General features: G+C 36.4%; 1 protein-coding gene across 1 annotated transcript in view; it reads right to left on the reverse strand.

The window, feature by feature from the left end:
• Window positions 1–20,515, reverse strand: part of PLCZ1 (phospholipase C zeta 1) — a 61,478-nt gene that overhangs the window by 12,149 nt on the left and 28,814 nt on the right. The window contains exons 5-9 of the mRNA XM_060194434.1: window positions 13,572–13,721; window positions 10,468–10,734; window positions 8,248–8,395; window positions 5,567–5,683; window positions 4,369–4,541 (exon numbers count right to left, since the gene is read on the reverse strand). Coding sequence (XP_060050417.1) covers window positions 4,369–4,541; window positions 5,567–5,683; window positions 8,248–8,395; window positions 10,468–10,734; window positions 13,572–13,721 — 855 coding nt within the window. The remainder of the gene's footprint in view (window positions 1–4,368; window positions 4,542–5,566; window positions 5,684–8,247; window positions 8,396–10,467; window positions 10,735–13,571; window positions 13,722–20,515) is intronic.

Below are 20,515 nucleotides of genomic sequence, written 5' to 3' on the forward strand. Positions count from 1 at the left end.
AAGAGAGTAGAAGTAAGTTTAAGTAAGGCAGGATGTTCAGGCTTTACTATTTTAAGTTTGACCAAACACAAAATTTTAAAAGATGCCTTTATATTCCAAAAATGAGATAACATAAAAAAGTTGAGCATTGTTAGTGCCAATCATTTATCTGGAACATGAAAACACCTAGAATTGCCAAAACCATCTTAAGGAAAAGAAACAGAAATGGAGGCATCACACTCCCAGACCTTAAACTATATTATAAAGCCATCATCATCAAAATAGCATGGTACTGGAACAAAAATAGGCACACAGACCAGTGGAACAGAACTGAAAGACCAGAAATAAATCCCCACACCTATGGACATCTAATCTTTGATAAGGGGGCCCAAAGCATTAAATGAAAAAAGGAGGCTCTCTTCAATAAATGGTGCTGGGAAAACTGGGTTGTAACATGCAGAAGAATGAAATTGAACCACTTTATCTCACCAGAAACAAAAATCAACTCCAAATGGATCAAAGACCTAGATGTCAGACCAGAAACAATCAAATACTTAGAGGAAAACATTGGTAAAACACTTTCCCACATACACCTCAAGGACATCTTTGATGAATCATACCCAATTGCAAGGAAGACTAAAGCAAAAACAAACCAATGGGACTACATCAAATTGAAAAGCTTCTGCACAACCAAACAATTAAACAAACAGAGAGACCCCTCACAGAATGGGAGAAGATCTTCACATGCCAGACATCAGACAAGAAACTAATCACCAAAATATATAAAGAGCTCAGCAAACTTAGCACCAAAAAAGCAAATGACCCCATCCAAAAATGAGCAGAGGATATGAACAAAACATTAACTACAGAGGAGATCCAAAAGGCTAACATATATGAAAAACTGCTCTAGGTCACTGATTGTCAGATAAATGAAAATTAAGACAATACTAAGATAGCACCTCACTCCTGTAAGAATAGCATACGTCAAAAAGGACAGCAGCAACAAATGCTGGAGAGGATGTGGGGACAGAGGAACCCTTTTACATTGCTGGTGGGAATGTAAATTGGTCCAGCCTCTGTGGAGAGCAGTCTGGAAAACTCTCAGAAGGCTAGACATGGACCTTCCATATGATCCAGTAATTCCTCTCCTGGGGTTATACCCCAAGGACTCCATAACACCCAACCAAAAAGAGGTGTGTACTCCTATGTTCATAGCAGCACAATTCATAATAGCTAAAACCTGGAAGCAACCTAGGTGCCCAACAACAGATGAGTGGCTGGGAAAGCTGTGGTATATATACACAATGGAATACTATGCAGCTATCAAGAACAATGAACCCACCTTCTCTGACCCATCTTGGACAGAGCTAGAAGGAATTATGTTAAGTGAGCTAAGTTAGAAAGATAAAGATGAGTATGGGATGATCCCACTCATCAACAGAAGTTGAGGAAGAAGATCTGAAAGGGAAACTAAAAGCAGGACCTGATCAAATTGTAAGTAGGGCACCAAAGTACAAACCCTGTGGTGAGGGGTAGACATGCAGCTTCCTGGGCCAGTGGGGGGTGGGAGTGGGTGGGAGGGATGGGTCACAGTCTTTTGGTGGTGGGAATGGTGTTTATGTACACTCCTAGTAAAATGTAGTCATATAAGTCACTAGTTAATTAATACGAGAGGGGGGAAATTAATTGTATGTCTCCAAGTTTTTCAAAACACAAACTGAATCTTTTTAATATATAGGCTGTGTATTTGATATGCGGACTCTCTCAAAAGCTTAGACCAAGTAGATCAGAAGCAACCAATAGTACAGCTATATACAAGATACTGGGTACTGTACAGCAAACCATAACAAAAGGACTTTTCAAAGTTAACCCAATTACCAAATAATGTGATGATAACATTAACCATCGATTGTCTTTTTGAACCCTAAGACAGCAGGAACCTCACATCTCCTCTATAGAGCCTCTACTTCCCCCAGCCCTGGAACCATTGGATAGGGCCCACTTTCCTGTATGCCTCTCCCAATCCATATCAAATAATATTGCATCTGCCAATCACAACCTAACCAACACAACAATTGCCACCTCAACATGCTTCACTTCAGACTGTGTCCAGAGACTTCACATGTGACAACCCTTCAGCTTCATTACTCGGGTGAGACCTTTCCTTTCATAGTATACTCTAATTCCATCTCAGGTGGTTCACTTTCTAACAAAGTCCCAAAACCTAGATATAGACCAGGTTCTGTGAGGGAGAGCATACGTTCACACGTATCCGTAAACTACTGCAAAATATATACCTGAAAGCAGAAGTACTCTAGAGTTTGCAGTGAGTACTCCCCTAACACTTCCTCTCCACTATTCCAAGCTTTGGGTCCATTATTGCTCAACAATTTGTTTGGCTTTGTATGTTAACTCTCTTTTCAGTCACCAGGTTCCAGACGTCATCAGGATGCCAGCCAGGCTTCCCTGGACTGAAGACCCCACCAATGTGTCCTGGAGCTCCGCTTCCCCAGAGACCCATCCTACTAGGGAAAGAGAGAGGCAGACTGGGAGTATGGACAGACCAGTCAACGCCCATGTTCAGCGGGGAAGCAATTACAGAAGCCAGACCTTCTACCTTCTGCAACCCACAATGACCCTGGGTCCATGCTCCCAGAGGGATAGAGAGTGGGAAAGCTATCAGGGGAGGGGGTGGGATATGGAGAATGGGTGGTGGGAATTGTGTGGAGTTGTACCCCTCCTACCCTATGGTTTTGTTAATTAATCCTTTCTTAAATAAAAAAGAAAAGAAAAAGAATTAAAGGAAGTCAACAGAACTCAAAATATTAATATATACTATCTAGTTCATATAATAGACAAGTACAAAAGTCTTATTTCTTAAAAAATTTTATATTAAACATACAAAAAATATTGTCAAAGTTGTAATAATATTTGAAAATAAGCATAAAGATTAGTATTTTGGCTGACATAAGAGGAGTGCCAACAAATCAATTTTGGGCTGCATCCAGTGTTATAAACAGTTTCTTCCAATTACTATAAGCTACTACTTTAGAGTCACAAAATCTTCAATAGTCAGAATAAAAATCACTTATATACTTCACCAACACTATTTTTTATCTCATTCATCCTTACTGTAGTTTCCACATTAATTTCTAGAAAACAGTTCATTATCAGCTAGGACATAATGTAAGGAATGAGAGTGATCCCCCACAATCCCTTGACATCTTGACAGCAGGAAGGACTTGAAATAGGAAAGAGACATTGTGGGGGAACCACATTCTAGGAGTAGTTTCCTATTCTCAATCAGGTACCAGAAGCAGGAGAACGTATCAGTGCACTGAACCCAGAGAACTAACTACACAGATTGATAACATGAGACACAGGGGAGCAATTTAAATATTTACCAAAATTTCTGAATAGGACTTGAGATGGCTTTATGGTTTTCAAAAAAGTTAGGTAAACAGAGAGAAATAGAGAGGCCCAACACATCTGGTTTACTTCCCTACAGTATGTACAGACACAATTTAAAATAGACTTGCACATAATTGAGTAGAGAGAGGAACTGGAGATGAGGGGAGGAAAGGGGATAGGGATTCAATGATTTTTTTAAGTAAACAAACATACCATGTAAGTTATAGAAGAAAAAAGTTTTCAATAAGTCCTACTATTGAAAATGATGTTTTAGACGAACAGCTTATTTGCAATGAAATTACACAGGAAGAATAAAACATTCTGGTACAGGGTACCAGATAAGATTTAGACAGAAACAAAAAATAATAATAATAAATAAAAAGCAATAAATAGCATAAATGAAGAGAACTAATAATGCAATAGTAAAATATCTATCTACATTGGAATTAGTAGGAATACAGAGAAAAAATAAATGCAAGGAGAAAAGGAAAGTGATGAAGTTGACAGAAATTAATCAATGGTACTCAAGGAAACATATAAATCCTTTTAACTCCTAAGTACCAAATAATATTCAGAAACACAAGTTGGGAAAATGTTGAATTTCAAAAGGCTAATTCTGAACATTCTTGACAACTCCTAGAATTTCCTAGCAAAATTCCTTAAAGCTAAAGATGGAAAAAACAGCTAGTTCAGAAGATAACCAGTGGACTGAATTCTGACACTTCTGTTACAGTACTAATTGCCTAGAGATGACAGAATATTACAAGAGACCTTCTATTTATAGGTAGGAAAAATTCATGCAAAAGCCAATGAACATTTTTCAACTCTAGAAGGTTGCTGAATTAACACTCACTGTAGTACTTAGAAGATTAACAGAAATGTTAACAGTCTTAAAGGAAAGCAATGGAACTTAAAATTTTAGTGTATACTATATAGTTTATATAAGAAAACAAAAACAAGGAAATGTATTTGTCTTACCCTTATAGTAAGTGTAAATGGACTACTGTCTTTTGGTATTATATTTGGATCAAATTTTGAATTTTTATCTCTTAGGAAATGTGGCTTCAAAAGATAGCCAGAACTACCGTTATCCAAAAATTTCCCATTCTGAAGGTCCATAGGTAGACCAGGGGTCTGGAAATTTAAGGCAACTGTGAGAAAAAAAGTATTTTAACATATGTCAGACAATAGAGATGAGTTGAAGAAAACAGTTAAATTATTTACTGGAACTAAGTAATGAATTGCTTATCTTTGAAGATCTCAGAACAGGCAATGGGCTATCAAAACAGCTCGCTAGATAGTGTGCCTGCTTTGTCTTGAATAGAATCCAGGTTTTGCTTGGTCCTACTGCACTAGAGGAAACTTTGGTGCTTTGGAATCTTTTCCTCTCTTGATTTTCTCTCTCTATTTGAAGAATGCATTCTAGATTAGTGAAGCACGTGGGGGGTGGGATGGGTTGGGGTAAGGTGGTGGAGAGAAAAGGATCTCATAATTTGTGAACATTTTCTCTTGCCATGTCTATCTTCACATGTGAAAGTAAGTTTCAAAGTGTAACTTATAAATTACTTTATCTATATTTGAATTAACAACCAAAATGGAACATAGTACAGATTATAGAATAGCAATGTATATGAGAAGCATAAGTCAGTATGTGAAATGTGTGAAGGGAAGATACCAACTGTATCATAATCTTTCAGATCCAAAGGTTAATATCTGCCACTTATTGGATGATTAGTGCTAGTGTAATACCAGCTGGTCAGATTGGGATAAAGAGAATATGGCAAGGAAACATAATGAAGTCAGGCAATCTTAATAATTTTGTAATTAAATAAATGTACAAGTTGGTGTGATGCGTAAAAAGTAGAGGTCACTTGACTTGCAGAGGTCCTTATCAAATATTTCAAGTCAAGGACTTAATCTGCAATGGTGTCTTTATTCCCGCTATTCTGCAACTCACTTGGAAATAAGTACCAAATGTTTATCATTACTCCCTGGCCTTAAAACATATAAGGCTAAAAAAAAAAAAAAAAAAAAAAAAAAGAAAAGAAAGAAAGAAAAGAAAGAGCAAGAAAGAAAGAAAACTCCTTACAGAAAGCTCTTATTAAGAAATCTTTCATTAAGTCACAAAATGAGTTTATTTTTGTAAAAAAAAAAACTCAGTACATATGCAGCTTACCCATTTGACAACCCATGTTCCAAAATTCCTGAGGATTAAAATTAGAGGAGTCTGCTCTTGTTGCTTTGGGATAGATTCTGGTTATGAATTTCTTGGTATGAAGTATAAATTCCTGGGCTAAAATTATTAAAATATAGTAAAGATTCCATATTAATTGAATAAACTACTTGTTCAACACGGTTTATGTAATTTTGTAATAGTGGTTTTAATGTCTCATCTTGCAAAATATTTGTGGTTTGTATAAATTAAAATAAATCCACACTTTGCTTGACAGTATAATTCACTGTTATTCAGACACTGATAACTTTATTACATAATTTTATGTAATAATTCAATTGAGGGGAAATGACAACCTACAACTTTTTTCCACATCCAAATTTCATTTTGACGTAAGAGTATCTAAAATTCTCAAATCAAATGCATCTATTCTTTAAAACAAAAGCAGTATCTTTTCCCATTTGTGTCTTTGCTTTTATTTTGGTTTTCAAATTACAATCACTTATAAGTGATATAAAGTTATAAAATACCACTCAAGTGTACTCAAGAGATTCTCAGGGAAGAAAGGGGTCTTAAAATTGATCATTTCAGTTCCTAACCTAAACAAGTACAGTATCTTCCCCTACAGTATTTTGTATTCCTTCACTAAGAGAGCATTTGTTACCTCCCAATACTCCTAATTATTTCTAATGTTTTTCTTAATGAGATAAGGTCTGTATTATAGTGTACACAGAGAAAGAGAGCCTACTTAATTGAATGCCTATATATTACAGCTTTTATTTAAAAATGTTATTTAAGTCAATTAAGATTCAAAACTAATTGTGCTCTGGTTGTGGCACACTGATAAAGCTTCAGACTCTCAAGCATGAGGTCCTGAGTTTGATCCCCGGCAGCACATGTACCAAAGAGATGTTTGGTTCTTTGTCTCTCCTCCTATCTTTCTCATTAATAAATAAATAAAATCTTTAAAAAATAAGATTCAAAACTAATTTATACACCTTACCAATGTATATTCCATCAAAATTGTAATACATATTTCATGTTTCTGCAAGTATCTTTTTCCAAACAGATTGTGTTACTACAACCATACATGCGAAGGAGACAACTTACTGAATACATGTCCATAGATTATGACCTACTATTTTTTCCAGTCATACCAGAACAGAGTCATACCCACTATATAAATATTATTCTACAGGAAATAATGCTAACTACAAATTGATAGGGGTGCCAAGCAGTGGTACACCTGGTTAAGTGTACACATGACAGTGCAAAAGGGCCCAGCATTAAAGGAGAAAGCTTAATGGTGAAAGGCTGCAGGTATTTCTCTCTCCCTTTCCCTCTCTTTTTATATATCTCCCTCCCTCTTCAATTTCTCTCTGTCTCTATTCATTAATAAGTAAAAATTGGGGGTGGGGAGAGAGTACAGGGCCTGGAAAAGGATGACAGAGGACCTAGTGGGGGTTGTATTGTTATGTGGAGAAATGAGAAAGGTTATGCATGTACAAACTATTGTATTTACTGGTGACTATAAAACATTAATCCCCCAATAAAGGAAAAAGTGTTAAAAAAATAAAATAATTTCAAAAAATAAGTAAAATTTTTAAAAGAGGATAATAAAAACAAATTAATTTCCATATTGAAAAATGAAAGTGGGTTTATAATATGAGATAGAAGAGGAATTAAAAAACAATAGTGAAGTTACAATAATTAATTTCATCAGTATTCATTTTTAGAAGTGATATCATCCATGAGATGATATTTATTTTGACATTACTCAAATGTAACTGCATGAGTATCATGGTCTGTTATCCATCCTAAACCTGTCATTTATCTCTATATATTTTTCTGAGTCATAAGTTTTCCTACCAACAAGGTTATACTAAGCATGAACAACTTTTAATGTATTTTAACATAAATTTTGTTACTTCTGAGATCAAACTTGCTGGACTAGGGAGAGAACATAATGGTTATTGCAAAGAGACGCTCATGCCTGAGGCACCAAAATTTCCCAGGTTCAACCTCTAGCACCACCATAAACCACATCTGAGCAGTGCTCTAGTATGAAAGGGGGTAGGGGGAGAAAGAAAACAAAAGAAGAGAAGAGAAGAGAAAAGAGAGAGAGAGAGAGAGAGAGAGAAATCAAATTTGTTATTACAAGAACAACTCCTATTCACTGTAGATAAACAAAAGTTTCTCATTTTGTTTCACTCTGCTCTGTGCTCACTGCCACCAGTGTATCATCTCCTACCTGCCTGAAATCTCACATTCTGCTACTCTGACAGGTATCTTTCAGAAACACGTAGGAAATCATGAGACAGCAGACTTTAGTCTTCTGTTAAACTTTAATTATCAGAACAACGTTCAAGTTTTTTAGAATTGGACCCTGGCTACCTCTGCAACCTTGTCACTCCATGCCCTCCAGGACAAACTGCCCATTACAACCCCACCCAATAAAACTGTTCACAGAGGCATTCTCAGTCAAAACCTCATGAGTTTGAAGTCAACGGCTGAGCTTGGTAAAATACAATTTCATGTGACCTGAATCATATAGTCCTCTAATCATACTACATTTGCAGGGATTTTCTGAGAAGATAGCTTTTATAAATACCACACATTAGTCTTGATGCCTTCACAGTGACTATAACTTGTTTAAGTACTTTATCTCTTTACTAAGATTTTACCTTTCAGCTTGGAAAGTTTTCGGGCTTGTTTCTCCCCAATGGAATTAGCTTCATTAAATTGTTGGTACATTTGTGAATGTTGAAAGCTTTTGAATTTCTCAGCTTTAGTATAAATGACAAGATCAGAAAGGGCCAGAGCTACTGTGTCCTTTATAGTGTAAAAAACAAAATGTTATAATTTCATATTTTTCAACTTATTCAAAATCATTCTAGCAAAAAGAATATTTACACAAATCAAAATATTCCAAAAATTTTCATTTCAATTCACTTTTCAAAAATTATCTGGATTGTGTCATGTGATCATTTTATGAATTCAGAATATAATGATATGATATAGTTTATAAAATCCCAACTAATGCAATAAGGATTGAGGATGACAATTATTTCATTTTCCTCAGAGATCCTTGTTGCTCCCATAAATCTTACAATTACTGGAAATTTTCTTCTGAGTAAATGTATTTCCAGTATGATCTATCATTTTGAAGTAATTTCTTTCCTTTTTTTTTTTTTTTTTTTTTGCTTCCAGGGTTATCATTGGGGCTCAGTGCCTGCACTACAAATCTACTGCTTCTGGAGGCCATTTTTTTCCCATTTATGTTGCCTTTGTTGTTATAGTTACTATTACGGTTGTCATTGCTGTTGTTGTTGGATAGGACAGAGAGATATCAAGAGAGGAGGGGAAGACAAAGAGGTGGAGAGAAAGATAGACACCTGCAGACCTGCTTTACTGCTTGTGAAGTGACCCCTTTGCAGGTGGGGAGCTGGGGGCTCAAACCAGGATCCTTACACCTGTCTATGAGCTTTGCACCATGTGCACTTAACTCACTGCGCTGCCGCATGGTCCCCTGGAGTAACTTCTATTGTACATATGTCCTCTTGTCTTTTTATAGCCCTGTATCTATATGCTGTATATTTCTATTAGTCACTTTCTAAGTACTGCTTTGGAAACAGTCTTTGCTCGTGCTGCATTCATGAGCTAATCAGATTTTTCAGCCCTCTAGCAATAGATGTACACATAACTGCTGACAATCAAAGCAAAAACAAAATTTTCTTGATCAACTGGCATAGATAAGATTTTAACTGGATTAGAACCTGAAAACATATAAAGTTGATCAAGAAAATTATATTTTGTGCTTTGTAAAATCTTGCACTAATACAAAGAAAGCAAAACCAAAGTTGGAGAAAGAAATAAAGTTTGCCTGAGATACAGCATCAATTCATTCTCAAATTAGAATAGACTACCATGGACTGCTCACCTATGTGTGCAATTTAATTCACACCTTGCTTAATGGGTAAATTAGTTTTCTGTCACCAGCAGCCAGCTATGACTCTTGTGCAGTGCTAACTTTAATGTTTATAATACCATTGTCTCTGATAATGTGACACTCTTAAGAGGAGAGGCACTATTTTTATTATCTCTGTGTCTTTTGTATGTCGCATAATATCTGGTTAGTATATTTAAGGTATATTTACTGACTTAGAGGGAAAAAGTTTAAAGTCACCAAAAAATAAATAGCAGCTTTATTATTTTTTTTCTCCCTCTCCAGGGTAACCTCTGGGGCTCAGTGCCATGAAACCACTGATCCTGGAGGCTATTTTTTTCCATTTTATTGGATAGGACAGAGAGAAAGTGAGAGGGGCCACCGAGAGGGAGAAAGACAGATGCCTACAGACCTGCTTTACTGTTCATGAAGTAGACTGCAATGCAGGTGGGGAGCAGGGGCTCAAACCCCAACCTTTGTGCGGGTCCTTAAGCATAAATTTTCTTTTCAATTACTTATTTTTTTTTACAAAATTTATTTACTTATATATTATTTTACCTCCAGGGCTACTCTGGGGCTTGGTACCAACACTACAAAAAATACAAATCCACCATTCCTGGCAGCCACTTTTTCCTTTTTTTTTTTTTACTCCACTTTATTCAATTGGATTGAGAGAAATTGAGAGGGAATGGGGAGATGGAGACAGGGAAAGAGAGAGAGAGAGACCTGCATACCTGTTTCACTGCTTGTGAAGTGTCCTGTTGCAGGTAGGGAACAGGGGCTCACCTGGTCCTTGCACATAGTAATATGTGCACTTAACCGGGTGTACCACCGCCTAGCCTCCCTTTTTTATAAAGAAAAAAATTCTTTTCCTTCGTCCCTCCAGTGTTTTATTCTCCAACATAAACAATATAACTTTTCAATCACTTGTCAGATTGTCACAAAGCACCAATCTCACCCTCTTTCTTTTAAAAAGAGATGGTCGCCTTAAGCTAGATGTTGATACCATCCCCTCTTCTTCATTGTCTTTTGAAATATCCAGCATTTCTGATCCTTTATCTTTGTCCTCTTCCTCCTCTTCCTCCTCCTCCTCCTCATCCTCCTCCTCCTCCTCCTCATCTTCATATTCCTCTACCTGATCATGCTTATCAGAATCTCTCCTTTCCTGAGTTTTCTTTAAGGTTCCTATTTTCTTGTTTTTAACCAATATTTTATATTTTAATGCCTACAGAAATCATTACAAAGAGAGAAACAGTTACACAAATTCAAATAAGTTTGTATTTGTAATAGTGATTGAAAAAAGTCACTCAGTCCAAGGTAGTAAGACTTGTCAGAGCTGTATCTTTTTTTTTTTTCATATAAATACTATATATCTTCCCCCTAAAAATAATAGAATTTCACTTGTAAATACTATAATAGAAACCAGTGGTATTATGGCATTGATAAAAATTCACCAAAAAAAAAAAAAAAAGAACTATAATGATTGGGTCTGACCATACTTCTATTTCTTCTATAGTGTATCAATGACTACTATTCCAAAAATGAAGGAAAGAAAGACAGAATGAAAGAAAGAAAGAAAGAAAGAAAGAAAGAAAGAAAGAAAGAAAGAAGTATTTGAAAAGTACTTGCAGTCTTGCAGAAGTTGCAATGTTACAACTTCTGATAGTATCACTCTCTTACACAACAGGAAAGATATTAAATAACATCATATATTTTAACAGTATCAATTGCAGTGTCTGACATCTAGCACAGGCTAAAATTGAAGGTGTATAAATCTTCACATTTCAACTGTATTGGACCTAAGCACCATCAACTTAATATTTCCTGTCTAAAATAGGAGCAGGGCAAAAAATCACCATTGGGTTGTTTATTTTAAATGTCAAAAGTCCTTTTGCCCCCTTCTTTCAGTTTTTGTTATTTTAACAATGATAAAAAAAAAAAAGACTCTGCTATGTCATATGCAATGCTACTGAAACATGGAGTATGTCAGAAAGTTATTTCCCCCAAGAAGTTCCTCCTTTGTTACCCTTAGGTACACACTTAGATTATCCCATCATTGTAAAGCTCCTCTCTTTTCCTGTGCTTTTAAATTACTCACTAGACAGAATTTGGCAAGTGCACTCTGCAACTACAAGGGTCAAGAAATATTACCAGGGATGCCTGTTAAATAGATTTCTGGGACCTACTTCAAAGTTAGAGACTTTTGAGTTGAAGTCCTGGCCTCCAGATATTGCTTTTTTATAGTGAAAACAGTGCAGAATGGAAGAGTAAGTTCCTTGCTAATTTCTCATTTACTCACTGGAAACTCCTCACATTGGTATGGAAGCAGAAACTTTAGTAGTAGCTATATATCTGAAGGGCCTCATACCTAAAAAGCTAAAAACTATCCTAATTTCTGGATTAGAACATGACTTTTGGATAAAATATGATGATGTACTTCTGGCTGTTTGCACAATTTCTTAATTGCCTTTAGGTTCATGATTAGTCAACAATTTGTTTGGCTTTATATGTTAACTATTTTTTTCAGCCACCAGGTTCCAGATGCTACCATGATGACAACTGGACTTCCCTAGGCAGATAACCCCACCTATGTGTCTTGGAGCCCCACTTCTCCAGAGCCCCACCCCACTGGGGAAAGAGAGAAATAGGCAGTGAGTATGGATTGACCTGCCAATGCCCATGTTCAGTGGGAAAGCAATTACAGAAGCCAGACCTTCCACCTTCTGCACCCCACAATGACCCTGGTCCATACTCTCAGAGGAATAAAGAATAGGAAAGCTATCAGGAGAGGGGATGGGATATGGAGTTCTGGTGGTGGGAACTGTATGGAGTTGTACCCCTCTTAGCCTATGGTTTTGTCAGTGCTTCTTTTTTATAAATAAAAATTAAAAAAATTTTTTTCTTGCCATAATTGAATACACTCAGTCTATAAGCATTTTTTATGAGATCAAAGAGCCACAGTTTTCCCATTTGTTTTGTCTATTTTTGCCCATTTCAATAATACCATGAATCCTAGATAATTTATGGCTAGTATTAAAACATTTTCATGTTTAAAGATTTCATTCATCTAAAAAATAAGGAAAAAGTCAAACTTCACAATATTCTGCTCTATCTATACAAATGATGAGGAGCTAAGATGAAATTACTGATGCTTGACAATGTTGTCATACAGCAAAAAAAAAAAAAAAAAGTCAGCTAGCATTTGATGAAGTATGGGTCAGCAGAGAAATGAAAAAGGAGTGACCAGAAAGAAATGAAAGAGGAAAGCTTAAAGAAGTTGGTGTTATAGATGAAAGTACTTAAAATAAAGGAGAAGAGGTCCACAGTGCTGAATTGAAGGAACAAGTGAGATGAAGACTAAAAGGAAAAACCTTTCATGACCAAGATCTGGTTAATGAGATAGACTCAGGTGAAAGAGGAAGTCTGACTAGGTAGGTTGTGTGGAGATGGAGAAATGGAGAATTCGGATGAGACAGCAAGTGATAACGAGATAGCTCAAGAGCAAATTGGAATCCTAACGTTAGGGTGGGCATGCTTTCTAAACCCCAAACTTGAATATACTTCAGTTGAGAATGAAAGGGTCCTATCCACACAGGGCAATTAAATAAAGCAGATTTAATTGGGGGATTTAATTGGGGAATCTGCCAGCCAGATTCTGAGGTACTGGAAGCAAACTCTATTTACATTCTATGTCTTTTTCTCTTCTTTACCTTCTGTTTATAAAATGTGTCAAATTCCTATAACCTGATATTAACTGCCTTGGAATTTCAGATTCATGGGGCATGTTGTATAATAATAATAACATGGGGTTTTACATATAGCTCTACATATTCTTTTTACTTTTTCCAGATTATATCCACCTAAATGCTCACAGGAACAATTCCTAGACAACATATTGTGAAGACAGATCTCTATGATCAAAACTATACATTTTACTGTTCTCTAACACAGTTTCCTGGGTCAATATTATAGTGATAATGTTTTCACTTTCTTTCCTTTCCTTTCCTCTTTGTTTTTTTTTTTTTTTCTTCTTCTTAACAAGCTTCTCAGATAAAATGTTACCTCTGGTGAAGGTAGTTTGTCTGGAAAACCATCCAGTATGTCAGAAATCAAGGCTTCTCCAAAAGTAGACAGTAAATTGTCTGCCATCACTTCTTGTTGGGGAGGGGAACAGTGATTTTCTAAAGAAAGCACCAGTGGGTATTCGGATGCCTAAAAAATTAATCATTACTATGGTTATTGATTAGGACACTTTCATGCCATTAATGCAATTAACAGGAGCACTTAAGCTATTTTTAAATGTAAATCTAATGTGACTTTGCAAGATAAACATTCTTTAAACCTGAATTACTTTTATTTGACAAAACAGGAAACATTAAATCTGCATAAAAATGAAAACTATTACTATTTGCATCAGAAGTACAGGGAATAAATGAAATAGTCAATTTGTTGAAATAAACTTTAAATTATGGCATATATACATGTATAGAAATGATACAAATTTGTTAAGAAGGATAATTACATATATGTAGATATGTAGTATAGAAATTATATACAATATAGTCTTACAAAGAAAAGGAAGTTATCAGAATAAGGCAATACATTTTAATTATATGAGATATACTTAATATATGGAATTATATTACAGTATAATGCATTTTTATTTCATATATTGAGCAATCATCAATGCATCTAGTTATCATCCATCACCATACATAGTTATTTATTTTTCATTGCCATCAGTGTTATTACTGGGGGGCTCAGTGCCTCCATGACAATCCACCTCTCCTGGTGGCCATTTATTCATATATATATATATATATATATATATATAGAGAGAGAGAGAGAGAGAGAGGGAGAGAGAGAGGGAGCACTGCAGCTCTGTTTTATCACTTGTAAAGCTTCCCCCTGTAGGTGGGGATCTGGAGTTCAAAGCTGGGTTTTTGCTCATGGTAACATGTGAGCTCCACAGGGTTTACTACTGCCTGGTCCCTGGTTTTCTGTTTGCTTGATTGTTTGTTTTTTTTTCTTTGTAATGAGCGCTTTTAAGATCTATTTGCTCAGCAATTCTTAAATATGCAACATATTATCAATTACAGTCTCCATTCTATACATTACAGCCGTGTGACCTATTTATTTCTAAAGGAAGATTTCCTAACTTTTCACCCTCTTCATCTACTTCCTTCACACTCTACCTGCTCTTTCACACTCCATGTTCTGGCCCTTGCAAGTACTAATCTATTCTAGCCATAATTTTTAATCAATTATTTATTAACAAAAAGGGGGGGTGAGGATCAGAACACCATTCTAGAATATGTGATGCCTCAGGAATCCATCTCAAGACTTCATGACTTTAAATCCAGTGTTCTTCTTCTCCTTCTCCTTCTCCTTCTCCTCCTCCTTCTTTTTTTGCCTCCTGCTCCTGGAGGTCAACTTTTTTTCACTGTTGCTGTTGTTGGATAGGACAGAGAGACATTGAGAGAGGAGGGGAAGACAGAAAGGAGAGAAAGATAGACACCTGCAGACCTGCTTCACCGCTTGTGAAGTGACCCTTCCGCCTCCCCCTCTGCGGGTAGGGAGCCAGGGGCTCAAACCGAGATGCTTGTGCTGGTCCTTGTGCTTCACCCTAAGTGTGCTTTTCCCTCTGCGCTACCACCTGCCCCCCCCATCCACTGTTTTAGTAACTGCTCAAATTTTGGGCAGTAGAGTTCATATTTCTGTAATGTGGGGGAAGAGAACAACTTTGGCTTAGATAAAGTAGGGGAAATGACATTGATTTTTCTACCTTTTCAGTTTTAAATTATTTTTTAGCATTTTCTTTTTTTTTAATCTTTATTTATTGGATAGAGACAGCCAGAAATCAAGAGGGAAGGTGGTGATAGAAAGGGGGAGAGACAGAGTGACACCTGCAGTACTGCTTCACCACTTGCAAAGCTTTCCCCCATAGGTGGGGACCAGGGGCTCAAACCTGTATCCTTGTGCATTGTGATATCAGTTTTAAATTCAATGGCAAATATTCATTGTCTAAGGTGGGAAAAATCTATTGACAGTCTGTTGTTTTTGTTTTTTCTGTTACTGAGGCTTCACTGCTCCAGGCTGATTTTTCAGATAGAAAAGCAGCCTTAAACGTAAATAATGTAAATTAAAAAAAAAAAAAAAGCAAAAGACACAACAGTACCAAAGTTTCATTCAGTTTGGTGGAGGCTGGGATCAAACCTGGGTCATGCCCATGACAAAGCAAACACACTATCCAAGTGAGCTATCTTGCTGACCCTCAGCAACTTCTAGTACTAAAGAGGTCTATTAAAGTAAAGGTAACTATGCAAGGGTATTTCCTACTTTCTGTCACCACAATAACTTTCAAAACAGCAATCATTTTATTCAACACTGTTTTCCTTATTTTGCTTGCATACAGAATTATCAGGGTGCACATTTACATGTTATATTATCATGGACCTTTGAATAAAAGACGTAATCCGCCTTTTAATGTATGAGAACAGTAGTTTGCTGTGGCTGCTATAAAAAATTTACAAAAATTTGACTGCCTGAAGCCTAATAAATTTATTCTCTCATGGCCTGAGAGGTGGTGCAGTGGATAAAGCATTGGGCTTTCAAGCATGAGATCCTGAGTTCAATCCCCAGCAGCACATGTGCCTAAATGATGTCTGGTTCTTTCTCTCCTCCTATCCCTCTCACTAATGAATAAATAAAAGTATTTTAAAAAAATAATCCTCTCACAATTCAAATGGTCTAAGTGTAAAATCAGTTTCACTGGCTAAAATCATAGAATAAAAAAGCTCAACATGGGTGAGGGAGATGGCATAATGGTTACACAAAACAAACTTTCATGCCTGAGGGTCCCAGGTTCAATACCCCATTCTACCATAAACCATAGCTAAACAGTGCTCTGGTAAAACAAAGAACTTCTCCTTGCCTCTTCCAACTTTTGGTGAAAAACCTTTTTTAACCTGTGAAATTTATCTACTCTTGTATGAACATCTACTCTTGTTTTCACATTAGACTCTTCCACTAAAAAAAGGGCACATGCTATGTCACTGAGCACAAGCAGATAGCAAAGAGTAATCACCTCATCTTGAGGTTCTTGATTCCAGCTTCTTTGAGAGGAAACTTTTCCCAAATAAGGTAACCATTACAGATTCCAGCAATTAGAATTTAGTTTCTTTGGGGTCTTTTATTCAGCTTACTACAACAGCCTGACCATATACACATATACCAACTCAGAGTAAATTAAAATAAACACTATAAATATTTCCGCACATATAGAAAGTGAATTTTTCCTAATCTCATTTGCTCTATCCCTACTTTTTTTTGTTCCTGTTTATAAAACACTTTGTCCTGCTTTATATCTTAGTACCTTTCAGTCACCAAGTTGCAGATGCTACTATAATCCTATCCAGATCTCTCTGTGCATAGGACCTCACCAATGTGTCTAGGAACCTCACCTTTCTAGAACCCTACCCGACTAGGTAAAGACAGAAACAAGCTGAGGTTATGAATCCACCTGCCAACAGTCATGTCCAGTGGAGAATCAATTACAGGATCCTGAATTCCCACCTTATGCAACCCATAAAAAACTTTGGTCCATACTCCCAGAGAGCAAGAAATGTTATGGGAAGGTGACAAGAGTGCTCTGCACTCCAATTCCATCAGGACCCCGAGAGGGAAGAGGAAAAAATGACACTCAGGGCCTGGTGATGGTGCACCTGGTTGAGTGCATATGTTACAATGCTCAAAGACCCAGGTTCAGGCCCCTGGTCCCCACCTGCATGGGGAAAGCTTCACAAGTGGTGAAGCAGTGCTGCAGATCTCTCTCTCTCTCTCTCTCTGTCTCTCTGTCTCTCTCTCTGACTCCCCCCCATTCCTTGCAAGTTCTGGCTGTCTAAAAAAAAAAGGCACTTGAAAGTAGTAATAGGTGTAGGTATTACTTAGGAAGAGAAGGCAGGCCACAGGGAAAAAAAAGGGTATATATATATATATATATATATATATATATATATATATATATATATATATATATATAATAGTCAACCTCCATAACTGTGACCTTGCAGTTTCCACTAGAGGGACTGAGGTCACAGAATTCTGGTGGTGGGAATGGCATGGAATTATACTCCTGTCATCTCATAGTTCTGTAAATCAATATTAAATCACTAATGAAAAACTTTTCTAAAAAAGTGATTTTTGAGATGACCTAGCAGAAAACTTCCCCAGACTCAACTTCACTCACTGGAGAGAGCTCACTTTCTTGGTGTCTGTGGACCTTGGCTCCACCTTCTGAGAAAGTCCTTATCTTTTATCCTTGTTGGTCACATCTAAGGAAATTTTCAAGTAATTTGCTTCCCTTAAAGCCAGGCATCTTAGGAAGCTCACTTTCTCACCTAGGGTTATCTGAAGATTCACATAAGAGTCTCTGGTCAGGGGTCCAGGTGGTAATTTGACAGGTTAAGCACGTATGACTCGAAGCACAGGGACCAGCTGCAAGGATCCTGGTTAGACGCCCTCTGCTCCCCACCTCCAGGGGAGATGTCTGTCTTTCTTCCCCTTCTCTCTCAATTTCTCTCTGTCCTATCTAACAACAACAGCAATAATAACAACAATAACAACAAGAGCAACAAAGTGGAAAACAATGGCTTCCAGGAGCAGAGAATTCATAGTGTAGGTAGCGAGCCCCAGTACTAACCCTGGAGTCAAAAAAGACAAGAAAAAAGTTCCCTATTATCTTGTTTTATTTTTTTCAATCAAAATCTTATCTTTCCTACATATTTGCTTCTAGAATATTATATGAATCAGTAATTATACCCAAAATTATTTAGTAACTATACCCAAAGTCTAGTAAAGTTTAAGTCTATTTTCTTTTCTTTTTCTCTTCAGAATAAATGATGACTATCTTTAGCAGATCAATCTTCAGGATAATCTTTGCTGCAAAACTGAGTCATCTTTTTCAACTTAGAAATCCAAATACATCTTTATTTCTCAAAGATTTTTTTTATATCATCTCACACTGTTCAGATATTTGAGAGTCAATGTCATATAGCCTATAAGGGTGTCATCCTGGAAAGACCTACATTTGAATATTACTATTGTTTGTATTTTGTTTTCTCAGTTACCCATCATAAATGGAAAGAGTTTTCTTTGTAAATACATGGCTAAGAATATTTCATGCAAAGATAACAGCCATACAAAGGCTCTGAGGTGGACTAAAGAGAACAAGGAGACCAGAGCAGCCATGTGAACAAGGAAGAGAAGTAGGGAGAAGGCAGAGAAAGAAGGGAAAACAACTTAAGTAGGGCCTTGTGAGTAACAATATAGATTTTAGCTTTTATTTTGAGTAAAACTGAAGATTTTGAGAAAGGAAATAACATGAATTGACTTGACAATTATCACTCTGGTTGCAACAGTGAGAGGTAAGCTGCAGAGGAGGAAGGTGAGGAACAGAGATATTGGCCAAGAAGCCATTGCAATAATTCAAGTGACAGGTTTATCAAAAACAGTAAAAGTGAAAGTAGGGAGTAGAGGTTGAGTTCAATATGTAATTTGAAATGACAACCAAGAGAACTGATAGAAGATTTTATTGAGAGGTTGGAGAGAAAGGGGGGTAAGATTACAGATGACAATAGTAAGTCAAATTGGATAATACAGAATCTGCCATAACTGAAATGGGGAAGATCAAAGAAAGAGAAAAGCTTGGTTCTAGAAGAATGCCTGGAGTTCAGTTCTAAGCAGATTAAATTAAATATGGCTATCGAGTATGCAGGTAGACAGGACAATTTATGCTAACGCATAGTTCAACTAGAGATATAAATTTAAACATCATCAAAGTTAGTTGTATAAGAAAATCAATGCCAACAGCAATATTTCTATATTAAGATATATTTTTTATAATTTTATATTTTATGAAGATATAGTATTATACACTTTTAAAAATATGTAATAGAGCAATTTATTGAAAATTGTTGAGCTATTTAGAAGAACTTGAGTTTATCTAACTTATAAGTTTATTAGATATGCATTCTTTAAACACTCAGTCATGTTCAGTGGAGAAGCAATTACAGAAGCCAGACCTTCCACCTTCTGCATCCCACAATGACCTTGGGTCCATACTCCCAGAGGGTTAAAGAATAGGAAAGCTATCAAGGGAGAGGATGGGATACAGAGTTCTGGTGGTGGGAACTGTGTGGAGTGGTACCCCTCTTATCCTATGGTTTTGTCAGTGTTCCCTTTTTATAAATAAATTTTTTAAAGTTTGTTAAATCACTTCAACTTCCTCACAAGTGAGGCACTTCAGAAAGAAGTTAAATGTACTAAGGTTACAAAAATAATTTAAAATGTCTACAGATGGTTAATAAGTCAAGTCTGTAAATGGGATGACCCATTATTCAAAATTAGTAATTGTTGAAACTTAATCAATTGATGAACAAGGATTGGTAAGCTAAATTTAGAAACTCTAGAAAGAACTATGTAATTGAATCTACCTTTTCAATAAAATGAATGATAATTTCAATATCTATAGGACATTTCTGAGTGAGCTGCTTTAAGCAGAGCTGCCATCAAAGTCATGAAATCTGTCAAAAGAGGCCTGGCAATGGCACATCCAGTAGAGCCCACACTTTACCATATGTAAAGACCTGGATTCAAGCTCTTGATTCCCACCATCTTGGGGAAAGCTTTATGAGCACTGGAGCAGTGGAGCAGTGCTGCAGGTGCCTCTCCTTTCCTCCCCATATTCCTTCCTCCCTATCTCTCACTCTCATATCACAGAAAAAATAAAAATAAAATAAAAGGGTCACCAGGAGCAATGCAGTCAATATGCTGGCACCAAGCCCCAGTAATAAACCTTGTAGCAGAAGAAAATAAAATATTTTAATACTAGCAAAATATTTGCTATTACACAGATTAGTGTTTCTCAAGATTGTTTTGACCATAACTTAGAGTAGGAAATGTTTTTACATTGACACAGGGTCCACCCCCATAAATACACTATATAG

Source organism: Erinaceus europaeus, chromosome 7 (assembly GCF_950295315.1).
Source record: "Erinaceus europaeus chromosome 7, mEriEur2.1, whole genome shotgun sequence".
Taxonomy (NCBI): Eukaryota; Metazoa; Chordata; class Mammalia; order Eulipotyphla; family Erinaceidae; genus Erinaceus; species Erinaceus europaeus.